The 19485-nt window shown below is 34.7% G+C and overlaps 1 protein-coding gene and 1 long non-coding RNA gene across 3 annotated transcripts in view; one reads left to right on the forward strand and one right to left on the reverse strand.

Moving 5' to 3' along the window:
• Nucleotides 1-254: 254 nt before the first annotated feature.
• Nucleotides 255-3777, forward strand: LOC129746213 (uncharacterized). Of its 2 annotated transcripts, XR_008737266.1 has the most exons (5): nucleotides 255-619; nucleotides 679-959; nucleotides 1016-1414; nucleotides 1486-1777; nucleotides 1842-3777. It is a non-coding gene; the product is annotated as an uncharacterized LOC129746213 (long non-coding RNA). The 2 variants fall into 2 exon arrangements; XR_008737265.1 differs by having other exon boundaries at nucleotides 1486-3777.
• Nucleotides 3778-6915: 3138 nt separating this feature from the next.
• The window catches only part of LOC129746704 (uncharacterized), a 28611-nt gene continuing 16041 nt past the window's right edge, over nucleotides 6916-19485 (reverse strand). The window contains exons 2-4 of the mRNA XM_055740559.1: nucleotides 8278-8761; nucleotides 8050-8213; nucleotides 6916-7564 (exon numbers count right to left, since the gene is read on the reverse strand). Coding sequence (XP_055596534.1) covers nucleotides 7193-7564; nucleotides 8050-8213; nucleotides 8278-8761 — 1020 coding nt within the window. The 3' untranslated portion in view covers nucleotides 6916-7192. The remainder of the gene's footprint in view (nucleotides 7565-8049; nucleotides 8214-8277; nucleotides 8762-19485) is intronic.

Consider the following 19485-nt stretch of genomic DNA (forward strand, 5'->3'; position numbering starts at 1 on the left):
TGAGGTGGATTTTCAGGTGCCTGGTTTTTCAATACATTTAACATTATATAAGTACCAAATTAATGCTGTAAGACACCGGGGTAAGTGTGGACGCGGGGTAAGGGTGACGCGAGGTAAGTGTGGACGGCAGCTTTCAAAAAACAACGGAACACTTTTTCCAAAATCCAATGAATAAGAAAGTTTAGCACACTTGTGAGCTACACGTTGCTGTAAAAAAAGGTTTTTTTTGACAGCTATTGATGAGAACCCGCATAATCAAATATCATACACGTAATCATCCGTATTATTCTGATCTGATTACACGAATAGTGACTATGCGAGTAATCTTTCCAAAATCTTTAAATTTTTACCTCACTGTGATACTTTTCACGCGTCTTCGCTTGAAATGATAAAAAATTATTTATGAAAGATACGAGTAAAAATCCTTAAAACTAAACTCATGATGCATCTGAGTGTGTCTTCACTGTCAACAAAAATAAATAAAAATGGCGTGCGGCTTTATTCTTGTGGGCCCGTACGTTTCCGGAAAACCCGTTAAATTTGGCCAGGAAACCTATGAATGGCCATAACACTACTCGAAAAAAGCGTACCGTGGTCAACCGCATCGCTAGCGATACAGGTAAGTGGAATATTTTTATTTGTTCAGCGAAAATTTTAATTTTTCAAACCCTCCTAAAGCTCGACTAAGAACAGCAGATGCGACGACAAGCTATACCAAAGCGTAACATACAAAGAATGTCAATAAGCAGCATTCAAGATGCCCAGCCGCATCCGTCGATTCCGAACCAGTTTCTCAGCCACGATTACAACCACAAGCGCCAGCCGTCACTGATAGCTGATAGGACTACCAGCGGCAACAGCACCAACACCAAATCAGACATCCGCCGGAAGCGTTCCTGCATCACTACTTTTTGTCTTCTGGGAGAATCTAAGGCGGCAAAGCTACCATCGGTGATGAGGTGAGATTTTTTTTTGTTTAAAAAGTTTTCCATTAATGGCTTTATTTAATTTTTAGGCTCTGGATGCTTTGAAAGAACAAACATCAAGTGTCCATTTGAATGTGAAAACTGGTCGTCAATCTGAACAAAACATGCTTACTCAATCAAAGTCGGTCGGTGAAAATGCTATGCCCCCATGAAACTTTCCTGTCCACCTAGAATCACTGAACCAAAGAGGCAGGTGCTCGAAGTAGCGAGAACCACAATGGTGGAGACAGCATTCATATACGTACCATTGTTTATTTCGGAAGGTTTGTCACATTAGATAAAAATGTATGCCTTTGGGTACATATCAGCCGAAAGTAAATCGCGGAACATGAACGCACACAACCAGAGGAGCCAGCGCTAGAAGCAATAACAAAAAAACGGCTTCTCCAGAACCGCACGCGCACTACAGGTTCCAGCTCGAATGGTGGGTGAGTACCTGTACCATGTTGTCTAAAGGAACTCGATTGTCCCCTAAAAGTGTATATTTATAATTTTTCAGTTCTACATTCGGATTTGTCGGCCATGTTGACCATGTTTTCTACACTGAAAGAACTGCAAACCAAACCGACGAGGTGATTTTATTAGGCAGCGCCAACTCCATTCGGCAGCGATCTTACGCTAGCTGCAGCCACCGGTAGCCAAGTAACTTTCTATACCAAGTCGAAGTGAGGGTTTATGATACGGCAGATTGCACAGATCCAAAAAGCCACAAAAAAGCCAAAAAGACGCAATCTTAGACAGAATTACAGCTCCGGTGGCAAGTGCTAGCACCACATTGAACCAGCACCACGGTAATGTAAAGTGCATATTTAGAATCTTTATATATTTTATAAGTATATCTTTTTGTTATTTTAGGTTGAATATTCTAACAACAACATCTTCTGGTTGAATGATGTCAGGGTGCTCAAGGCTTTTGAAAGCTTAAAACGCACTGAGGCTAAACTAGGGATACCATACGTACTCTTTTAAGAGTACATGTACTCTTTTTCGATCGGGAAATGAGCGTACTCTTCTTTTTGTCAAATTTTGCGAAATGTACTCTTTTTTTGGCGAAAAGAATTAAATAAAATTTTCTCTTATCAACTATTTTTTTCCGATACATGAAGATTATACATAGATATTCTTATAAATTCAAGAGATCCAACTTTTTATGCATTCGATGCATAACATTTCAAATTTGTTTTTTTGTTGAATATTTCAAAGGATAGAAACCTACGGAAGGGATCACGATTACATTAACAATTTCAAACGGGATTTTTCGTTCTAAATTTTGAGATGAATCATCCTTCAGGATGAAAATCCCGAGAAAAAAAGTTCTTAATTAGCGCCTTTGAGTATGCAATGAACTCCTGGACAGTAGGCAATATTCAAACAACAACTAGCTTAAAAGCATTGTGCACAATTGCACACGAATCAGCAATGATGTTTTTAAAGAATGAAAAAAATACACCTCTATAGATTTTTTTTTTTAAATGCAGTTTTTATCAACTTTGGTGTACTTTCGCAGCATAAAATCGAAATCTTTGAATAATCCAACTTAAAATACTGAGCATTTGTCATGTAAGTCGCATATCTTGTAACAGCTTGGCGTTATTGAATTGGCTTAAAACATCACGTTTTTTTTTAATAAATGGCGTTCATCTTTTCAATTTTGAATTTTTTTTTCTAAATGTACTCTTTTTGGCGTTGCAGGATATGGTAACCCTAGGCTAAACGAAAGGCAATTAAGATTCTATCAACAAACTAGATGATATTTGTGATGCTAAGTATTAGCTCAAAGGAGCCAGCGATTGCCACCTATTTTATGGATAGAAGTTCTATTTTTTTTTTCTTCGAACATTCCAATGATTCGAATGGAATCGATGTAACAGAAGGACCGCTTTGTTAAGGATTCACGACGAAATGTTTTTAACTTTACATTATAGACCTTTTTTATAACCGCAATAGTTAAGTTAATATTTTCTAAAAGCTATTGCAATTTTTAGTGTTCATGGTAGAATTTACAATAAGAATGAATGTAAGACAACAGAATGATCAATTCATGTTTCTAAGATACTTAGTTGGCAATTTAGTCTGAAATTGTATGTTCAACATTTCCCAGATTCCCACAATTACATTTATGACAAAACAAGAGTTAATTAAAAAGAAAAAATGGAATACAGGCCAGGATAGAAATAGCATCAAATATCATATTTTTTAAATTTATTATCAGACTATAGTCTATAGACTATAATATGCCTTATGATTTCTACATAAAACAGCATGAAGCAGAATTGAAAAGAATAATTTAAGATGAAATTTAGTATCAGATATCAAATTTTTTGAACCGTAAGATATAAGAATCCAGAATACTAAACCAAAATTACAAAACCTTTTTTAAGGACTAGAGATGTAAAAACCCTATATCTAACATAAAAATTTGAATCTCATGAGTCTATCGTTTTCAGAATTGGTATCAAAAAGTTTCAGATCCTTTTTTATGCATTCCAAAAATTACAAATTCAAATTTGAATATTGAAAACTGGAAAGCACTTTGGATTTTCAAACAACATTAGGAAAAATTTTGAAAAGCATTACAGGTAAATTAAAGCTGAATGTACAATTCAGTCTAGAAAGATTCTTTGCATCTTATGAAGATTTTTATGAACATCAAACTTAAATAAGTGCCAAAGTAAATAAAAGTAAATGCCAAATGCCAAAATAAATAAACATGAAATTACTCAAAAAGTAACTATAGATAATATAAATTATAAATTATATTTGTGTTGTGAATAAAATGCTTTTAAAACGATTTTAATACTGATTTTCATTTCAATAATTATAATTTTAATAATTGCATCAAAAGTACACGATAAGTTGTATCGTTATTGTTTTTATGAGAAAATCATTAAAAGAAGATCCCACGTATGACACAACTCGCTTGGAGCGAAGAAAAAAGCAAAAAAAATGAATGGTTACTCTACTTAACGACCCGTTCCCTGTATCGTAAAGTGCGTCCAAACGATTCCATTTCATTAAAAAATAATAAGCCCTATCTTACATTAATAATCCAAAACTATAGAAGTAATCTTTTGGGTGTCTTGGGAAGAAGATAACGGGAATAGTCACTATATAATACTGATTCATGCGGGAAGAAACTTGTTTTGTTTACATTTGTGTTTTGAACTCTGCTTACGAGGTGCGTGCGATCAATTTCAAATTGATTGTATCCGCATAAAAACAGGTTTTAAAAAAAAAATTCTTGTAGGTTTTTTAAGAGTGACTGGTGTTTAAGGTATTTGAAAAGAAAGAAGTAAAAATTTCTTGAAAACAAGTCCGAAATTGATTGTTTTTTTTTAACGTATTTTTGACCAACCTGGGGTAAGTGTGGACGATATGATTTTCGTTTTCTATTTCCACAAATTTTATGCAAACTCGTTTATTTCAGTTATCATGCCTAGACATTACGTCCGGAAAACGAGAAGAGGGGAAAACTACACGGAAACCGGCATGGTTTGTGCTCTGAATTCCATGGCATCCGAAGAGCTGTCCCTAAAAGGCGCTCCGGAGAAATATGGCATTCCGAAAACCACACTCCACAGTCATGCCAGAGGAATCCGCGGTCGCAAGAGTGAAACACAAGGCCGATGTACGGTGCTCAGTAGGGACGTCGAATTACGATTGGCCACTTGTGTGAAAACGCTCGAAAAGTGGGGATCCGGACTGTCTAAACCAGAGATCCTGGAAGCGATTCGACAATACGTTATCGAAAACAAAATGAAAAATCCGTTTAAAGATGACTTTTTCATCGACTTTAAAACACGACATGTATTCCGCAAAAGCGTCCGCAAGCTGTCGAGGTAGCCCGTAAAAAAAACTTGGATCCTTTTATCATCTCGGATTATTTCGAGTTGTTAAATGAAGTTACTGAAAGTATTCCACCGTCACGCATCTATAATGTAGATTAAACGAGTTTTTGTCTCGACCTTTCCCGGATAAAAGTAGTCGGCGAGAAAGGAACAGCTGCACACCGAGTCACAAAAGGACCAGGCCGTGGAAATTTTACTGTTTTGATGGGTGGAAGTGCTTCTGGCGAAAAACTGCCTCCTTTGATTGTTTTAAAAGGTAAGCATGTTTGAGATACTTGGGTCGAACAAGTGAAGAGTTTCCCAACACTACGTATGCGGCAACTAAGAACGGTTGGATGGAACAGAAAACGTTTTAAAACTATTTCAAAAATAGTTTTCTGAGGAGTATACCTACACAAAGGCCAGTAGTGTTAGTCTATGATGGACATGCATCCCACATTTGTTTCGAGTTTCGAGCCGTATCTGAGAATGTTTTCATTCTGAAGCTTCCAGCACATAGCAGCCATGTATTGCAACCGCTCGATTTGAGTGTGTTTTAACCACTTAAAGGCATGTATGATAAAGAATTAAGGCAGAAACACAATACAGCGTCGGTCGTCGCGTCACGTCAGCGGTCAACGCTGTCGATAAGTACTAAAACGCGGACGCGACGCACCCGACGATTTTTGCATCACAATTCAACGTCAAGAGACATCTAAGATGTCTCTTGACGCTAAGATGTCTCTTGACGCTGAATTGTGATGCAAAAATCGTCGGGTGCGTCGCGTCCGCGTTTTAGTACTTATCGACAGCGTTGACCGCTGACGTGACGCGACGACCGACGCTGTATTGTGTTTCTGCCTTTAATTAAGTGGCAAAGAACACACTACGGAAAGAAGCTACCGAAATCAACTTTTTCTACAATCATTGGACGCATTTGGACAGCTCTGGACAGTAAAATAATTAGAAATGGTTTCAGTAAAGCTGGAATTTCCGTTTTCCGCGAGTGTAATTCCAATCGAGAAATACGAGATATCGGCATGGAAAAGGTTTCAAATCTGAAACCAGCCTGATTCAACAGATCTTGCCGTTGTTCGAAGTTCTGCGCCCCATCTTAGAAATACGATCATTCGGTTTCGTTAACTTTGCCTGATAATATATGTAACTCCAAATATTTCCTCAGAAACTCATTCAATTTCCAATTCAATGACATTTGAGGACATATTTTTGCGTTTCGTTAAGCAGCTGCCGAGTGAAACTAAAAAAAAAAGAAGCGTGTTTGTAATGGAGGAGGTTGTAACCTCACGAGAAGCTTTGAGGAGGGCAGCCGAACAAACTACCAAGACTTCCAAAACTAGAGTAAGATATTAATGTTTTCATTCCATAAAAGTTTGCTCTTTCAACGTTTCTTTGTTATGGTTTTATTCACTTATTTTTATTCATGAATTGTTATTGATATTTATGTGTTCTTCTTATCATTTCTAAATTAGTTTTAAGTTTCGAACATTATACTTCCACTGTTTTAATTTTTTAACACTAATAAATAAAAATTTATAAAAAATCGTTTACGCCTTTTTGAAATATCACTCTAGTCTTTCTAGAGAGGTTAAAAGCTGTAGAAAATGATCAATGATCGAAAAAAGAAAGATGTTAAAGATATTTGAGTCGATTGGTAGAAAAAAACGTATCGGAAAAAAAGCAATCTTTGAAGACGACGCTCGCTCTTCAAAGATTGCTCTAGAAAAAAAGTCAGGCTTTTTCAATCTACTTTTCACCTTGCAGCTTTAACAAGGGATATGTTTAGGCTCCTATTGAACCTTTTTTTTAAATAAATACATCAAATCACCGAGAAGTTATGGGCGTTTGAAGTTGAACTATATGAAAATCCGTCCATACTTACCCCGGTGTACCTTATAGATTTTCGAAACGATGTTGGTAAAGCCTTGAAAGAAAAAACACCATATTCTTTTTCGAATAGCTTTTGATTGCGTGGATGGTGTTATTTTATGCCTTGAGTTTTCCTGAGAAAGAAAAACGATTTTTTTTTATCAAAACAGTAACTTTTTATTACGTTTATTTTAAATCCTATATAACATCGGTAATTAGTATATAACATCATTCACTTTTTCAATAGAAATTAAATGTATTTAAATTGTATCTTAAACTGCGCCTATTTTAATATTATCTCATTTTATATTATCTACCATTCTTATAAAAGAATTGACATTAAATGTCCACTGTTCGCTTGTACGATTTTTTTTTATCAAAACATATGACAGTATCAATACGTAGTGCTTTTTAGTCTTACGAATCGTCATTCATCAGAGAAAAAAAACATTTCTAACTTAACGTTGAGGAGTTTTTTGTGATGCAAAAAAATCACTCTTGTACAATACCGAAGGTGGTCGCGTATTTATCTTGGTTACCAAGAAGGACACCCATCCTTTGGATTTCGGCCATCAACCCGTCCAGTATCGAGTGGGCCTCTTCCTCCGAGGGTATCACGGTCCGATCGGCAAGAATGCCCAGATGAACTCGATTGCCGAAGGTAATTACGGCTAGGCATACGGATATTTTCCCGGTGTTGGGCAGGAACAACGTTGGACATTGAATGGTATAGCCCAGGGCGGATACTTCCTCGATCTCGGGTAGTATCGAGAAGACAACGTTAACGCGGAAGTTGGACACTACCAGCCGAAGAAGAGCAATCGGTAACAGGTTGCAGAGCGTTGAGATAAACATGGAGGTGGCCTAGAGGAAGAAATTTTGAGTAATTAAATTTTGGAAATACTTACGAAGATTAGGGTGGCAATAGATGAACGGGAAAAATTTCATGATCGAAATTTGAAAACTGATCATATGCATTTTGTAGATTGGTCCGAAAAACTAACCTGTGCACAATTTCAGCTCAGTCAGATCCTATTTAGGGGTGTATCAAAGCGGGTTTTGGACCCTGAAAAATCACCTAAGGAAGCATAAAAAATTTTGGGATTTCAAAAAACCGACTATTTCTCACAAAGCCAATTTTTTACCAAACATTTTTTCCAATATAACACAAGATTTCGACGTTTTATGCCTTTTTAAGTCATTTGGCATCAAAATTATAATTTAGATTTAGGTGATTTTTGAGGGTCAAAAAGCACCCCAAATTCAATCCCATTGAGCTGAAATTGAGCTTGGTTGAGAGTCTTGGTTGAGAGATCTACAAAATGTAGATATTGCCGTGTGATACTTACTGCATGTGATCCTGCGGAACGTGTCGATTGCGAGCCTTGGGAAATCATGGCCAATCGTTGGCGCAGAGTGTTGAGACTTGAAGGGTCATCCAGCTGAATACCCCGGGTAGGTTGCAGTTGCTGTCGACGGGTTGTGAAACGATTCTTTATTTTCAAAGATTTCGCTGCGGGTCGTTAAGAGATCATAAGAGCGATTTAATAAAAAAAAATGTAAATATGTTTTCAAACCTTCATTTCCAGCTCGTCCAGGTATGATGACCGAAATCCCGCCACTGGGAGAATGTTGACTCTTCTGTTCGAAATATTTCTGCAAACTGGCGGCCAACGCAACCAGGAAGATATCCGAAAATCGGGCTCCTTCCACGAGCTGTTTAGTTTTCTTGGCAATCTGGATCACTGGTTGGCCAGAGGCGCCCAGATCCACCTCATGGCACCAGCTGACGATTTTTTTATCGCTTATTGAACCGGTGCTGAGACAATTTTTCTCAGTTTTTCGCAAGATACCGGCAAGCAGTAAACTTGGTCCGTTGAAGGCAATTTTTAGCAACTGTGCTAAATTTGGCACACGTGTGGTCTTAGATTGTTGTCTCTGTTGACTCGATGGCCGAGAAATTCGCGCAGCCAATGCTTTGTGGTTTCCGGCGATCGTGTTTAAAATTAGTTTTACTATCGCCATGCCGTCTCCAGCGGTGTGGTGCAGTCGTAAAAGCATCTGTGCGAAATTAGATAAAAACATAAATTAAAAATGCAGTACGGTGGTTGGTTGCGACGCGTGGTATTAGTTTTGACGATCGATCCGGATAGCAAATTTCGTAAATCGCCTTGGCTTGGCAGAACTGTGATGAGTCAATGTAATAACCCTCAAAAAAGTCCACCAGTATCTCAGACTGGGGTCAACGGCGCCGTTTGAAAGTTTTTGGCCACATGCTTGACCTCTTTTAGACCATGCATTTAATCGATAATTTGTATGGCGGTTTACGGATTCGCCAGGAAATTATTGCTTAAAATGAGTTTGTGATTCGAGTTGACTCTATAGATGTCATAATCGATTAAAAGGTAAAGATGTGCCGTTACGGTAGTGGTTTGTTCAAATAAATTATTGAAGCTTTCTGATTGAGATGTATGTTGAAACCTTTGAGACTTTTTTTTTGTTTCGATTATAGTTGTTTTAACATCTTTATGTCATTCGCGAATTATATCCAAGATGCAGTTGGCGGAAAGTCATTGAAAAACTTATCGAACTCACGAACATCGGCTCAGGAAGCAACTGACTTGCTAACTGAGCTATATCTCAAGCCTTTCCCTAAAGTATTTAGCTTTATTTGTTTTTCTTTGGATTGAAAAAAAAAACATATAAAATTATTGAACCACTAACTGTTACTCTATTAATGCTTGTATCATTTATAATTGTAACAAACTTTTGCTCATATTGTGGCGCTCCTGATGGACGGATTTGGAAGTTCTTGGCGCTCACGTGTCGGAAATGTTGTCAGCTTTACGTACGCATTTTTGACATTCCGCAAATCGACTGTTGTAAACAATCTACAATGAAGCCGAACGAAGGGAAAAATTGTGCATAGTTATTTGTAAACCCCATTGTGATCTGCAACTACCCAAGCATCCCGAATTGCCTTAAAAAGGTTTCATAGAAGCTTAATCAGCGCTCGTTTCTGTCTGAAGAGAGTTTTAATCAGCCCAAAATTTAAGTTTTTAAAAGTACTAAAGAGAATGCTATACAGCTTCTAAGAGAATGTCAAAAAACTTCCACGCGCCGAAAAAATCCGGTTGACAGATTGCTCTGACAACCAGATGACAGATTGCTAGGTTGCCGGTCTATCATGGTATATCTCATTGATTTTAATTATATGGTTTTGATTAAAAAAGCTACTTACGCCTAGAGAATTGAACTGCTGCTCTTTAGGTCGCCATGAAACTCACCAGCCTCTCGACCAATCAAGCAATAGTTCATTGCTACTGTAATAATGAGTATTTAAACTTAATGTCATTTAAGATAATTCGTTTAAAGCACTTAACATACGAAATTTTCGAAAATTTCTTGAATTCCGTTTGTAAATATCAGTACTGTATCTTTAGTATCTTTAGAAAGTGTTAAGGGAACGTTATCGACCTTCTTGAAAGAAGTTGCATTAAAAGCGCTTAGAAGTTCCGTTATCGATAATATAACCTTTCAAAAGGCGATGAAAGTTCCTGAATAACATTACGTGACAAGAGCCACCTGAAGTAAAACATTTTTTCAGCCAAATGTGAACTTCGGAGTTGGGTAGGCTAGCCAAACAGCTGAAATGGCCTAGAAATACTGTATGGCGCTTTATGAAACGATATCAGGAAACATTGACAGGGATTCGGAAGCCTCAAGCCAATGATCGGAGTGGAACTGTCGATCGAAAACTGGGTGGTAAGATTTTGAAGACGATTAAACCGTGATTTGGCCCGAAAATTCGGAGCTCCAATATTTAGTACCGTGAGGAGAATTCTACTTCGGGATGGAATCAAGTCGTATCGAACTAGAAGTCAGCCAATTCGGACCATAAAACAGAATATTTTGGCCAAAATCCGTGCTCGGAAGCTGTCAACCAGGTGCTGACCAAGTTCGACGGGTGTCTTCTGATGGACGATGAAACCTAGGCTGACTCCGGGCAAATCCAAGGTCAAAAATTTTACTTGGCTACGGCTCGGGGGGATGTTTAAGTCAAATTTATATTTATTTTTGTTGACAAATTTGTACGAAAATATATGATTTGGCAGGGATTTGCAGCTGGGGCAAAATAACGAAAGTTTTCGTTAAAAATAAGACAATGACGTCGGAACTATACCAAAAAAAGCGTCTCAAAAAATTAATTTTGCCGTTCATTCGATCCCACGTCAATCCCGTAATGTTTTGGCCAGATTTGGCAAGCTGTCATTACAGCAAAGTCGTTCAAGAATGGTGGAACACAGAGGAAGGGATCATTTTGTTCCGAAAAACCTTAACCCACAAAACTGCCTCCAGTTCCGCTACTGGGCTATCATGAAGAGGAGACCCAAGGCAAAACGAAAGGTTTTCAAAGGCATCAAAATACATATAAAAATACATATTGAAATACAAGCATTTTTTTGTTCCAATTCTATCTGAAGCAACTACAAGCAAGCTACAAATATTTTAACAGAAGTTTTTTGCTTTTGATCGTTTTCGTATGTTATTAAAAAATCATAAACTGCCAACATCGACCAAACGATACAAATCAGACCAATAAATAGTTGTTTGAACATGAAAACGACAGAGTTTTGATGAAACGATGCAGTCGTGATTGGGTGCGCTTCAACATAGATGACAATTTGGGTACATCCAGCTGCGCATGGATAAACTCATTTCGACCAATGCAAGAGCGCATTTAACTTTATTCCCATGATGGCCAAATCTTGCAACGTTGGGCTCGGAAATTAACAATCAAGCCTCAAATACTAGCTCTAAAATTGAAAAAAAAAACCTGGACGGTTGCATTCGAAGACTCGTGGCTGCATTTTATGACCAGAGCTATATTTAACCACAATCTTAAGCGACATTGGCTATAAATAAAAAAAAACTAAAAACAATGTCACTTTAATTTGGGCGTACAAATATTAACAGCATTTTTTCAGCATCATTTTTCTATGCCGAATTGTCTGCGTTCTCATCAACAACCAATAAACACCCTACTGAGTGATGTAACTTCTGCCACGCGAGTGAACTTGAAATTGTTTAAGTTTATTTGATCAAATGTCTTCTCAAGTTCAAGTTGCATTTGTAAATGCACTTTTAAGCAAAAGCACTGAAGTTCTGTATCAGTCAACCGTAAAGCTTGGTGAAAATCGAGAAATGCAATGCTAAGTGGACAATGGTGGAACTAGTTCTACTGAGCCACGCCAGAGATCATGGAATTTGAAATGTATTAACCTTTTTTTAATTGAAATTAATCAATAAATTCAAAGAACACCGAAAAATCCATTTTTCAAAAAATTGTATGAATAGTTTCGGGTTAAATGATTTAAGGGGGATGTGAGTAGTCAATCAAGCTGAGCTAAGCTAAATGCAATGCTAAATGGACAATAAACCGATGCATAAATTTACATGCAGTGCATTTTTGCGTATTAAATCATCAAGAAAATTCAAATAAGCTTGAAATGTAGTTTGTCTATAATTATTGGTTTTACCTATTTTTAAGCTTCATTTTTTGGTTACACGAGAAGAATCTAAGTGTGTTAATACCTCACCGAATTGCATTAATTAAAAATTAAATAAGAAGAATCTAAGTTTTTCACAAGAAAAGTTAAAACCTTTTCTAAATAAAAAATCTTAATTCGATGGGAATTATTTAGAAATGGCAGATTTTACTGGCTAGAGCTTTCACAAATTCTAAGAAGTGTTTTTGTCAAGGTTAAATAAATCAACAAATTCATTGACTATGCAGAGCGATTTTTTATTCTCAAAACACTTAAGTTAAAAAATATATGATGAAAATTTGTTTCTGCATAACATTGAATATCTTTTCTGGAGTAAAAGTTAGTTTTAAGGTTAGTTTACATGAAATATACTGCAAGAATGAAAAAAAAACCTTATATCAAAAATATATTTTTAAGAACTTTCAATACATCTCTGATGATTTTTAAATGAAAAATTTGGTTCTCCCATACAATTTTCCATACAAAATTTATACAGGTTGCGCTAATTTAGGACTGAATGAATTGCCTCCAAAATTTTTATCGCTATTTGTGGCAAATAATACAACCAAACAATGTTATGGGAGGTGTAAAAATGTATAAGTTGGAAATTTTCAAACAAAGCTTGCAGTGGCCTAGTGGGATTGTCCTCTTTTATCTTAAAGCTTTGGTTGTATAAACATGTTAAACTAAAGACACATTCCACATGCTTGTACCGCTCACAAGCTATTTTTATCCATTAGCGCATCAAAAAATCTCAAACTTATCAATAATTTTGTTAATTCAAATCACACAAAACCATCGAAAAAAAGAGAAAATACATTTTTTACATGTTTTATATAATTTCAAAAATCATTTTTTTGTTGTTGGAAAAAGTGTAAATGTTGACAGCTTTTACAACATAATTAATTAATTTATATGGATTGATTTTTTTTAAATACGTTTTATAACCAACAAATACTGCTTCATTGTATGTGTGTATGTACCGATCGATACACGTGTCAGTCTTGTGAAAGGGACATGTTCACAACTTTATCACATGCATGACACTAGTCGACGCACTCCGGCTGGCTTCAATCCACAATCCCTTGTACATCAGTTGAAGGTTAGTTATGGTGTCCTGCTTAATCCCCCTAATCTCCGAAATAGAGTCAAGCCATTTCTACATAAATTTAAAAAAAATCAATGAATCACATCTTACCTTTTTGATGATGATGAATTGGTTATACCAATATTATGAACATACAAATTATTATTAAACTTGCCTGATACTTTTAGAACCAAAATTTCGGTTAAATCAAACAGGTCATGCTCGAACCCATTCTTCATGCAGTCAGGCAATCATTCGAAATTTGTGAAGTTTTGTACATATGACTTTTCTGTTGTTATCTAAGTAATCTTGAAAAAATAGTAATCTTTTTTCACATCTGCTGGTTGATTCATTATATTCAATGGAAATCTCGAGAAATTTCAACGAAACATGCGTAAAAAAATTTGGATTAGGCTAGGCTTGCCAGATACTTTGAGAAAAAAGCGGGACATTTCACCAAAAAAAGCGGGACACAGCCGAAAAAAGCGGGACATTCAAGAAACTCTTAAAAAAGCCTAATGTGTAGTCTTATAACTTATTCGTATACTATTATAAAAAGTCTTTCATAGAAAGTACACTAGGGTCTATTTTTAACACGGATTGATTTTGCTCAGTTTTTTCCAGTTATTTTCCACGGTTAACACGTTATGTGAGAGAAAATATTTCGAGTCGTACATGTAAATGGCGGATTTGATACCGCATATAAAATCTTGACTTTGTGTAACCTTTGTGTAATTTGTATAAACATTAGTTTGTTTGGTAATTTGTTTAAAAAAATGAAAACTCAAGAAAACTTCCAACTTCAAATACTGGACAATTGAGTTGAAAAGGTTACTGGTGTATAATATAAGGCAATTCAATTAAGATTCCGGAGAAATAATTAATCTCTATAATTCTATAACCTATTATTATTTGGAAGCAACTTAAACAATATTTTCTTCAAACATTGATTGAACGTGCTCCAAGAACACTTAACTGAATCAGAATCTTACTATAATTCTAAGAGCTTTGGAGTTATTCAGTACTGTCATATATAAGTTATGAAAAATGTTGCTTATATTGAGAAAAGAAGAATTTTAAAGAATTTCTCGACGACCTCACCGAAAGCTCCAAGGCAGCATGGAAATCAACACAGTAGATCCTGGGTCGATGGAAATTACCACAGTAAATCATTTGGTGGTTGCTGTTTTTTTCCAGTGTTAATCAGTTAACTTTGGAAAAAAATTCCAAGTAAAAAAGCGGGACATTTTGAGGAAAAAGCGGGACAGCGGGACATTCAACAAAAAAGCGGGACATGTCCCGCTTTTGCGGGACGGATGGCAACCCTAGATTAGGCACTTATTATTTAATCTAAAATCAAAAGAAAGTAATCAGTTCAATTCCTACCATTGATTTCTGACTACTTCGTTACTTTATTGTAACACTGACACTCAACACTGTTTAAAAAAGTTTCCAAATGAATATGACCCATTCCAGCGTGACGTCACAACGTTTGCAAAAAAATTTTTTGGTATATTGTATGTAAGTTTTAGAGGTCATATCGCACGTTGTTAAAAATTGTACATTATAAGGTCAAAATTTAATTCTTTACAATTTGAAACCAAAAGTATTTGTATAGAATAAATAGTTAACAAAATAGAGGCAAAAGGAATCGTGACGTCACAACGCGCCTCTTTTCCCACTTTTCAGTTTTTTTTACAACGCTGCAATTTTCTGCTCTTCTATTTGATCAAATTTTATGAAAATTTCAGGAAAGTATCGATTCATTACAACCAACAAATAGCTGTTTTTGATTTTTTCAAATTTTGATATCAATTTATTTTAGAGCGATTCAGTTTCGTGACGTCACAACGCACCATTTTTTTAAAGCAGGGTTTTGCAAAGCGTTGTGACGTCACGAAATTTGATGGTTAGCTACATGAAATAAATCAAAGTTTAATCTTAAAATGAATGCTTGATTTACTTGAAATGCTCAAAAACTTAATAAATAATGTGATTTGGTGATGAAATCGATCCATTTATTCCCAAAAATTAAAAGGAATTTTATCTCAAAGGCCCATATAAGCAAATAAGGTTTGCAACACTGCTCACATCAATTTTATTCGAAGTTTTTTTTTATGTGATCATGTGAATATTATTTAGGACAAAACTAAGACTAGGAAATATTTATTCGTAAAAGCGTTGAAATGTGTTTCTGAATCTTTTTAATCTTTAATTGCAAAGGAAAGGAAAAATAAATGATAATTTCAAAGCCTTCGATCTTTCCAAAGATAGTTAATCGACACTAGAGTGCCTAAATCAGCCATCTAATGAAAATCTTATAAGTTGCAAGCTTAAATAGATCCTAAGCCTTACACAAAGTCCAGTGCCAAATTTGGGGATTGACCCACGGAAATAGAGGGCACAATGAGCCTAAAATTTGTATAGAATTATGAGAAATTGGGTTTGGAAGGACATTAAAACCAAGTTATGCACCAATTTCTGAAGTCCCTATCAGCTGGTTTGTTTTAATTATAGTCATTCACAAAACTTTCATTATGACAAATAGTTTATCTCAAGATCCCATTTCGACAATGGTTTAGTTAAAAAGGTTTTTGAGTTTCAAAAATTAGCTTCTGTTGGGTCAAAAACAAAAAAAACATGAATGATCGTTAATCAACGCTTATTTTGAATGTTATAGCTGTTTTATGATAACTCTAATCAAAACGCGTTCCTCAGATGAAATATTATCATAATCAAAGTTTTAAAATACTCAAATTAAAAAAAAAATTGGTTGATAAAGACCTAAATTATTGACGAGAAATGGTTTTTTTTATCATGCCGAACAAAATCTACATAATTCCATACAAACTTCAGGTGCGTTGCGCAACCTCTTTCCTTAGAATAGTCTGACCCAAATTTTGCATAAGACTTTGTGCTAGTAAATATTTGAATTTATTAAATTTTGTAATTCTTTTCAAAGTCTCTTTTTTGAGATTTTATGTGAACACGGGGTTCGATTTAGATTTTCTGGTGACATTCTTTGAGTTGGAAATTTCAATAAAAGCAGTTTTCTATTAGAATAATTTAATTTATTTTATTAATTAATTTTCTATGAAAATCTTATGAATTTTTCAATAAAAAAGTTAATCTATTAAGTTTACCAGTTTACCAGATTTGTTTTAATCTCATTACATTTATTTCATGGAACTTATTTTGTTTGAACATAGTGCCAGAAAGAATTAGAAGCTACTAGCGGTGTTTTTCATTCTAACATAGATATATGAAGATCTTGATCTTTAACAAGATTTTTATTCAAATCACAGATAACTATCTGTTTTATGATTCACAAATATTCTTTTACAAAATCGATGAGGATTTCATTTGTTTGATAGTTTGTTTATTTTTGAATCAAGCGTTTTTAAGCGGTGTTTTATATGTTTTATTAGAAAGGTTTAAAAACAAATAAGTTAATGCAAAAAAAAATAGTTTCTTTAAAAACATGATAATAGAATTCGTTTATTGAAACGCATTGTTGTGTTGAACTTGTATTGAAGAAATACTATCATAGTGTTGAAGTAAAAAGTCTTGAACGTTTTCGAAAAAAAGTAAATAAATTTTCGTGACGTCACAACGCATTCTTTAACCGGGTGCAACTCACAACCTGCTAAACCGATTTTCAATCTAAAAATTGCATTAAATTTCACTCGAAAAAATTGAAGAGACCTCCAATTTTCGACAGTATGTGAAATTTCAGTAAATCATAAATTTAAAAACAGTAGAATTTTCGTGACGTCACAACGCTTAAAAATAGATACATTTATCAACGATTCTAGAGCGTAAATTTGCAGTAACTGTTATTTATCTTATATCATGCTTAAAAGATGGCTTTTCTACCATCATTTTGCAGTAATTTGTTTTGACATAGCTAGATTTTTGACAAAGTTATGTTATAAATAAAGAATATTTGCAAAAATCAATTTAATTTCATACTAAAATTTTTAAATTTCAACGTTAACATACTCAATTCTAAAAAAAGGTAGCTAAAAATCTTTTAATGGAAAATGACACTCAAGAAATAACCTTTCTAACGCTATGTAATTTATATTTGGATAATGAAAAATAAAAATCGGTTCTCCAGTTGAGGGGTGCTTGGAATGGGTCATATAAAAATTAAGATAACCTCACAAAACCAAATTTTTGGGAAAAAATTTACCAAAGCTCTGATTTTTCTAAATTTCACCGTTCAAGCACACGCCTACTTCTCCAACAAATACTGCTTCATTGTGTAGAAAAAAGGTTTTTTTTAATATCCATTGCGGTTGTTTTAAAAAGCTCAAAAACTGTCGCAAATAAGTGAATTCACGTCACAAAAAAGGAAACTTTTTAATTTTACGAGAAAACTTTAACATTGAATAACAATAAAAAATAAGATATTCTTTGAAAATGATGAAACGATCCTGAAACACAAAATTTTATAGAAATCGGTTGGATTCCAGCTGAGTTACTTCAGCGCAAATGAGTGAATTCACGTCACAAAATTTGATTTTTATTTGTAAAATTTTATATGGGAAGTATGCTCTGAAAGTTGTTTTGACCCTCCAGATGGTCGGATTTTTACAAATCGAATATAATTTTGTTGATTTTATAATTTATTCATTATTTTCAAAATAAAAACAAAAAAAAAAAATGACAAAAAATTAATTTTTTTTGGTGGATTTTTAAATCAAGACTGTGAGAAACAGTAGTAATTTTAAAGTGGGATTTCTCAATATGTTGTTATTCAAGTGCCAGTCAAAATAAGGAAAAAGTTCGGAAAAGATACTAAAAATAATTTATCTTCGGAATAACAAAATATCACTTTAAAAAGTGTCCCAAGCAACCAAAAGTCGCATTTTTACTTAAAGATGGAACTCCGAAGTTCACATTTGGCTGAAAAAAATATTATACGGGAGCTTCAGGTGACTCTTGTCGCGTAAAAGTTACTCAGGAACTTCCATCGCCTTTTGAAAGGTTAAACTATTGATAACGGAACATCTAAGCGCTTTTAATGGAATTTCTTTCAATAATTCATAACGTTCGCGTAACATTCTAAAACGCACCATTAAGATACTTGAAGGTGTTTTAAAGAACCTATATGGGAATTCTAAGCGACTTGTCAAAAATGTCTTTCAAGAAGGTCGATAACGTTCGCGTAACGTTCTAAAACGCACCATTAAGATACTTGAAGGTGTTTTAAAGAACCTGTGTGGGAATTCTAAGCGACATGTCAAAAATGTCTGTCAATTTCTTGTCATGGTATTTGTTTTGTTTGTATCTTTACTGATATTTACATATGGAATTCAAGATTTTTTCGAATTTTTCTTATATATGTTAAGATATTCGAAAAAATTTTTGATGATGCGATTTTTGTTGATTTTTGTTACTATTCATATTGTGTTCTGAAAGTCCTTTAAACGAAATAAGGTACAATCTATTGACCAACCTATTCAATCATCTCAAATGACATTACATTCAAGTACTAATTATTACAGTGGCAATGAACTATTGCTGGATAGGTCGAGAGGCTGGTGAGTTTCATTGCAACCTAGAGAGCAGCGATTCAATTCTCTAGACGTTATCAAAACAATATAATTAAAACCAAAGAGATAGACCATGATAGACCGGCAACCTAGCAATCTGACATCTGAATGTCAGAGCAATCTGTCAATCGGATTTTTTTTTTCGGCGCGTAGAAGTTCCTTGACATTCCCTTAGAAGCTGAATAGCGTTCTCGACAGCCACCTAAACGAACTTGAAAGTAGCTTTAAGAACTTAAATTATGGGCTGATTAACATTCTCTTCAGACACAAACGAGGGCTGATTAAGCTTCTATGGAACCTTTTTAAGGGAATTCTGGTTGCTTGGGGTACATGAAATTTGAAAGTTCTAAAAAGATTTTCAGAATATCTTGAAATTTCGTGACGTGAATTCAGAGCAAGGTTGTCGAAAAAAATTTTGTGTTTTGACGAAAAAGAATTCTGACTTTCTGTGATTTTTCCCAAAAATTCAGTGACGATTTTCTGTGATGCTTTTTCCATTAATTTCATTCAAAAGTCATGTCAAATTGCGTCTTTTTTACATTTTTCTTATGAAAAATCAATTAACATCATCACTTTTATCATATTTCT

This window comes from Uranotaenia lowii, chromosome 2, assembly GCF_029784155.1.
Source record: "Uranotaenia lowii strain MFRU-FL chromosome 2, ASM2978415v1, whole genome shotgun sequence".
NCBI lineage: Eukaryota > Metazoa > Arthropoda > Insecta > Diptera > Culicidae > Uranotaenia > Uranotaenia lowii.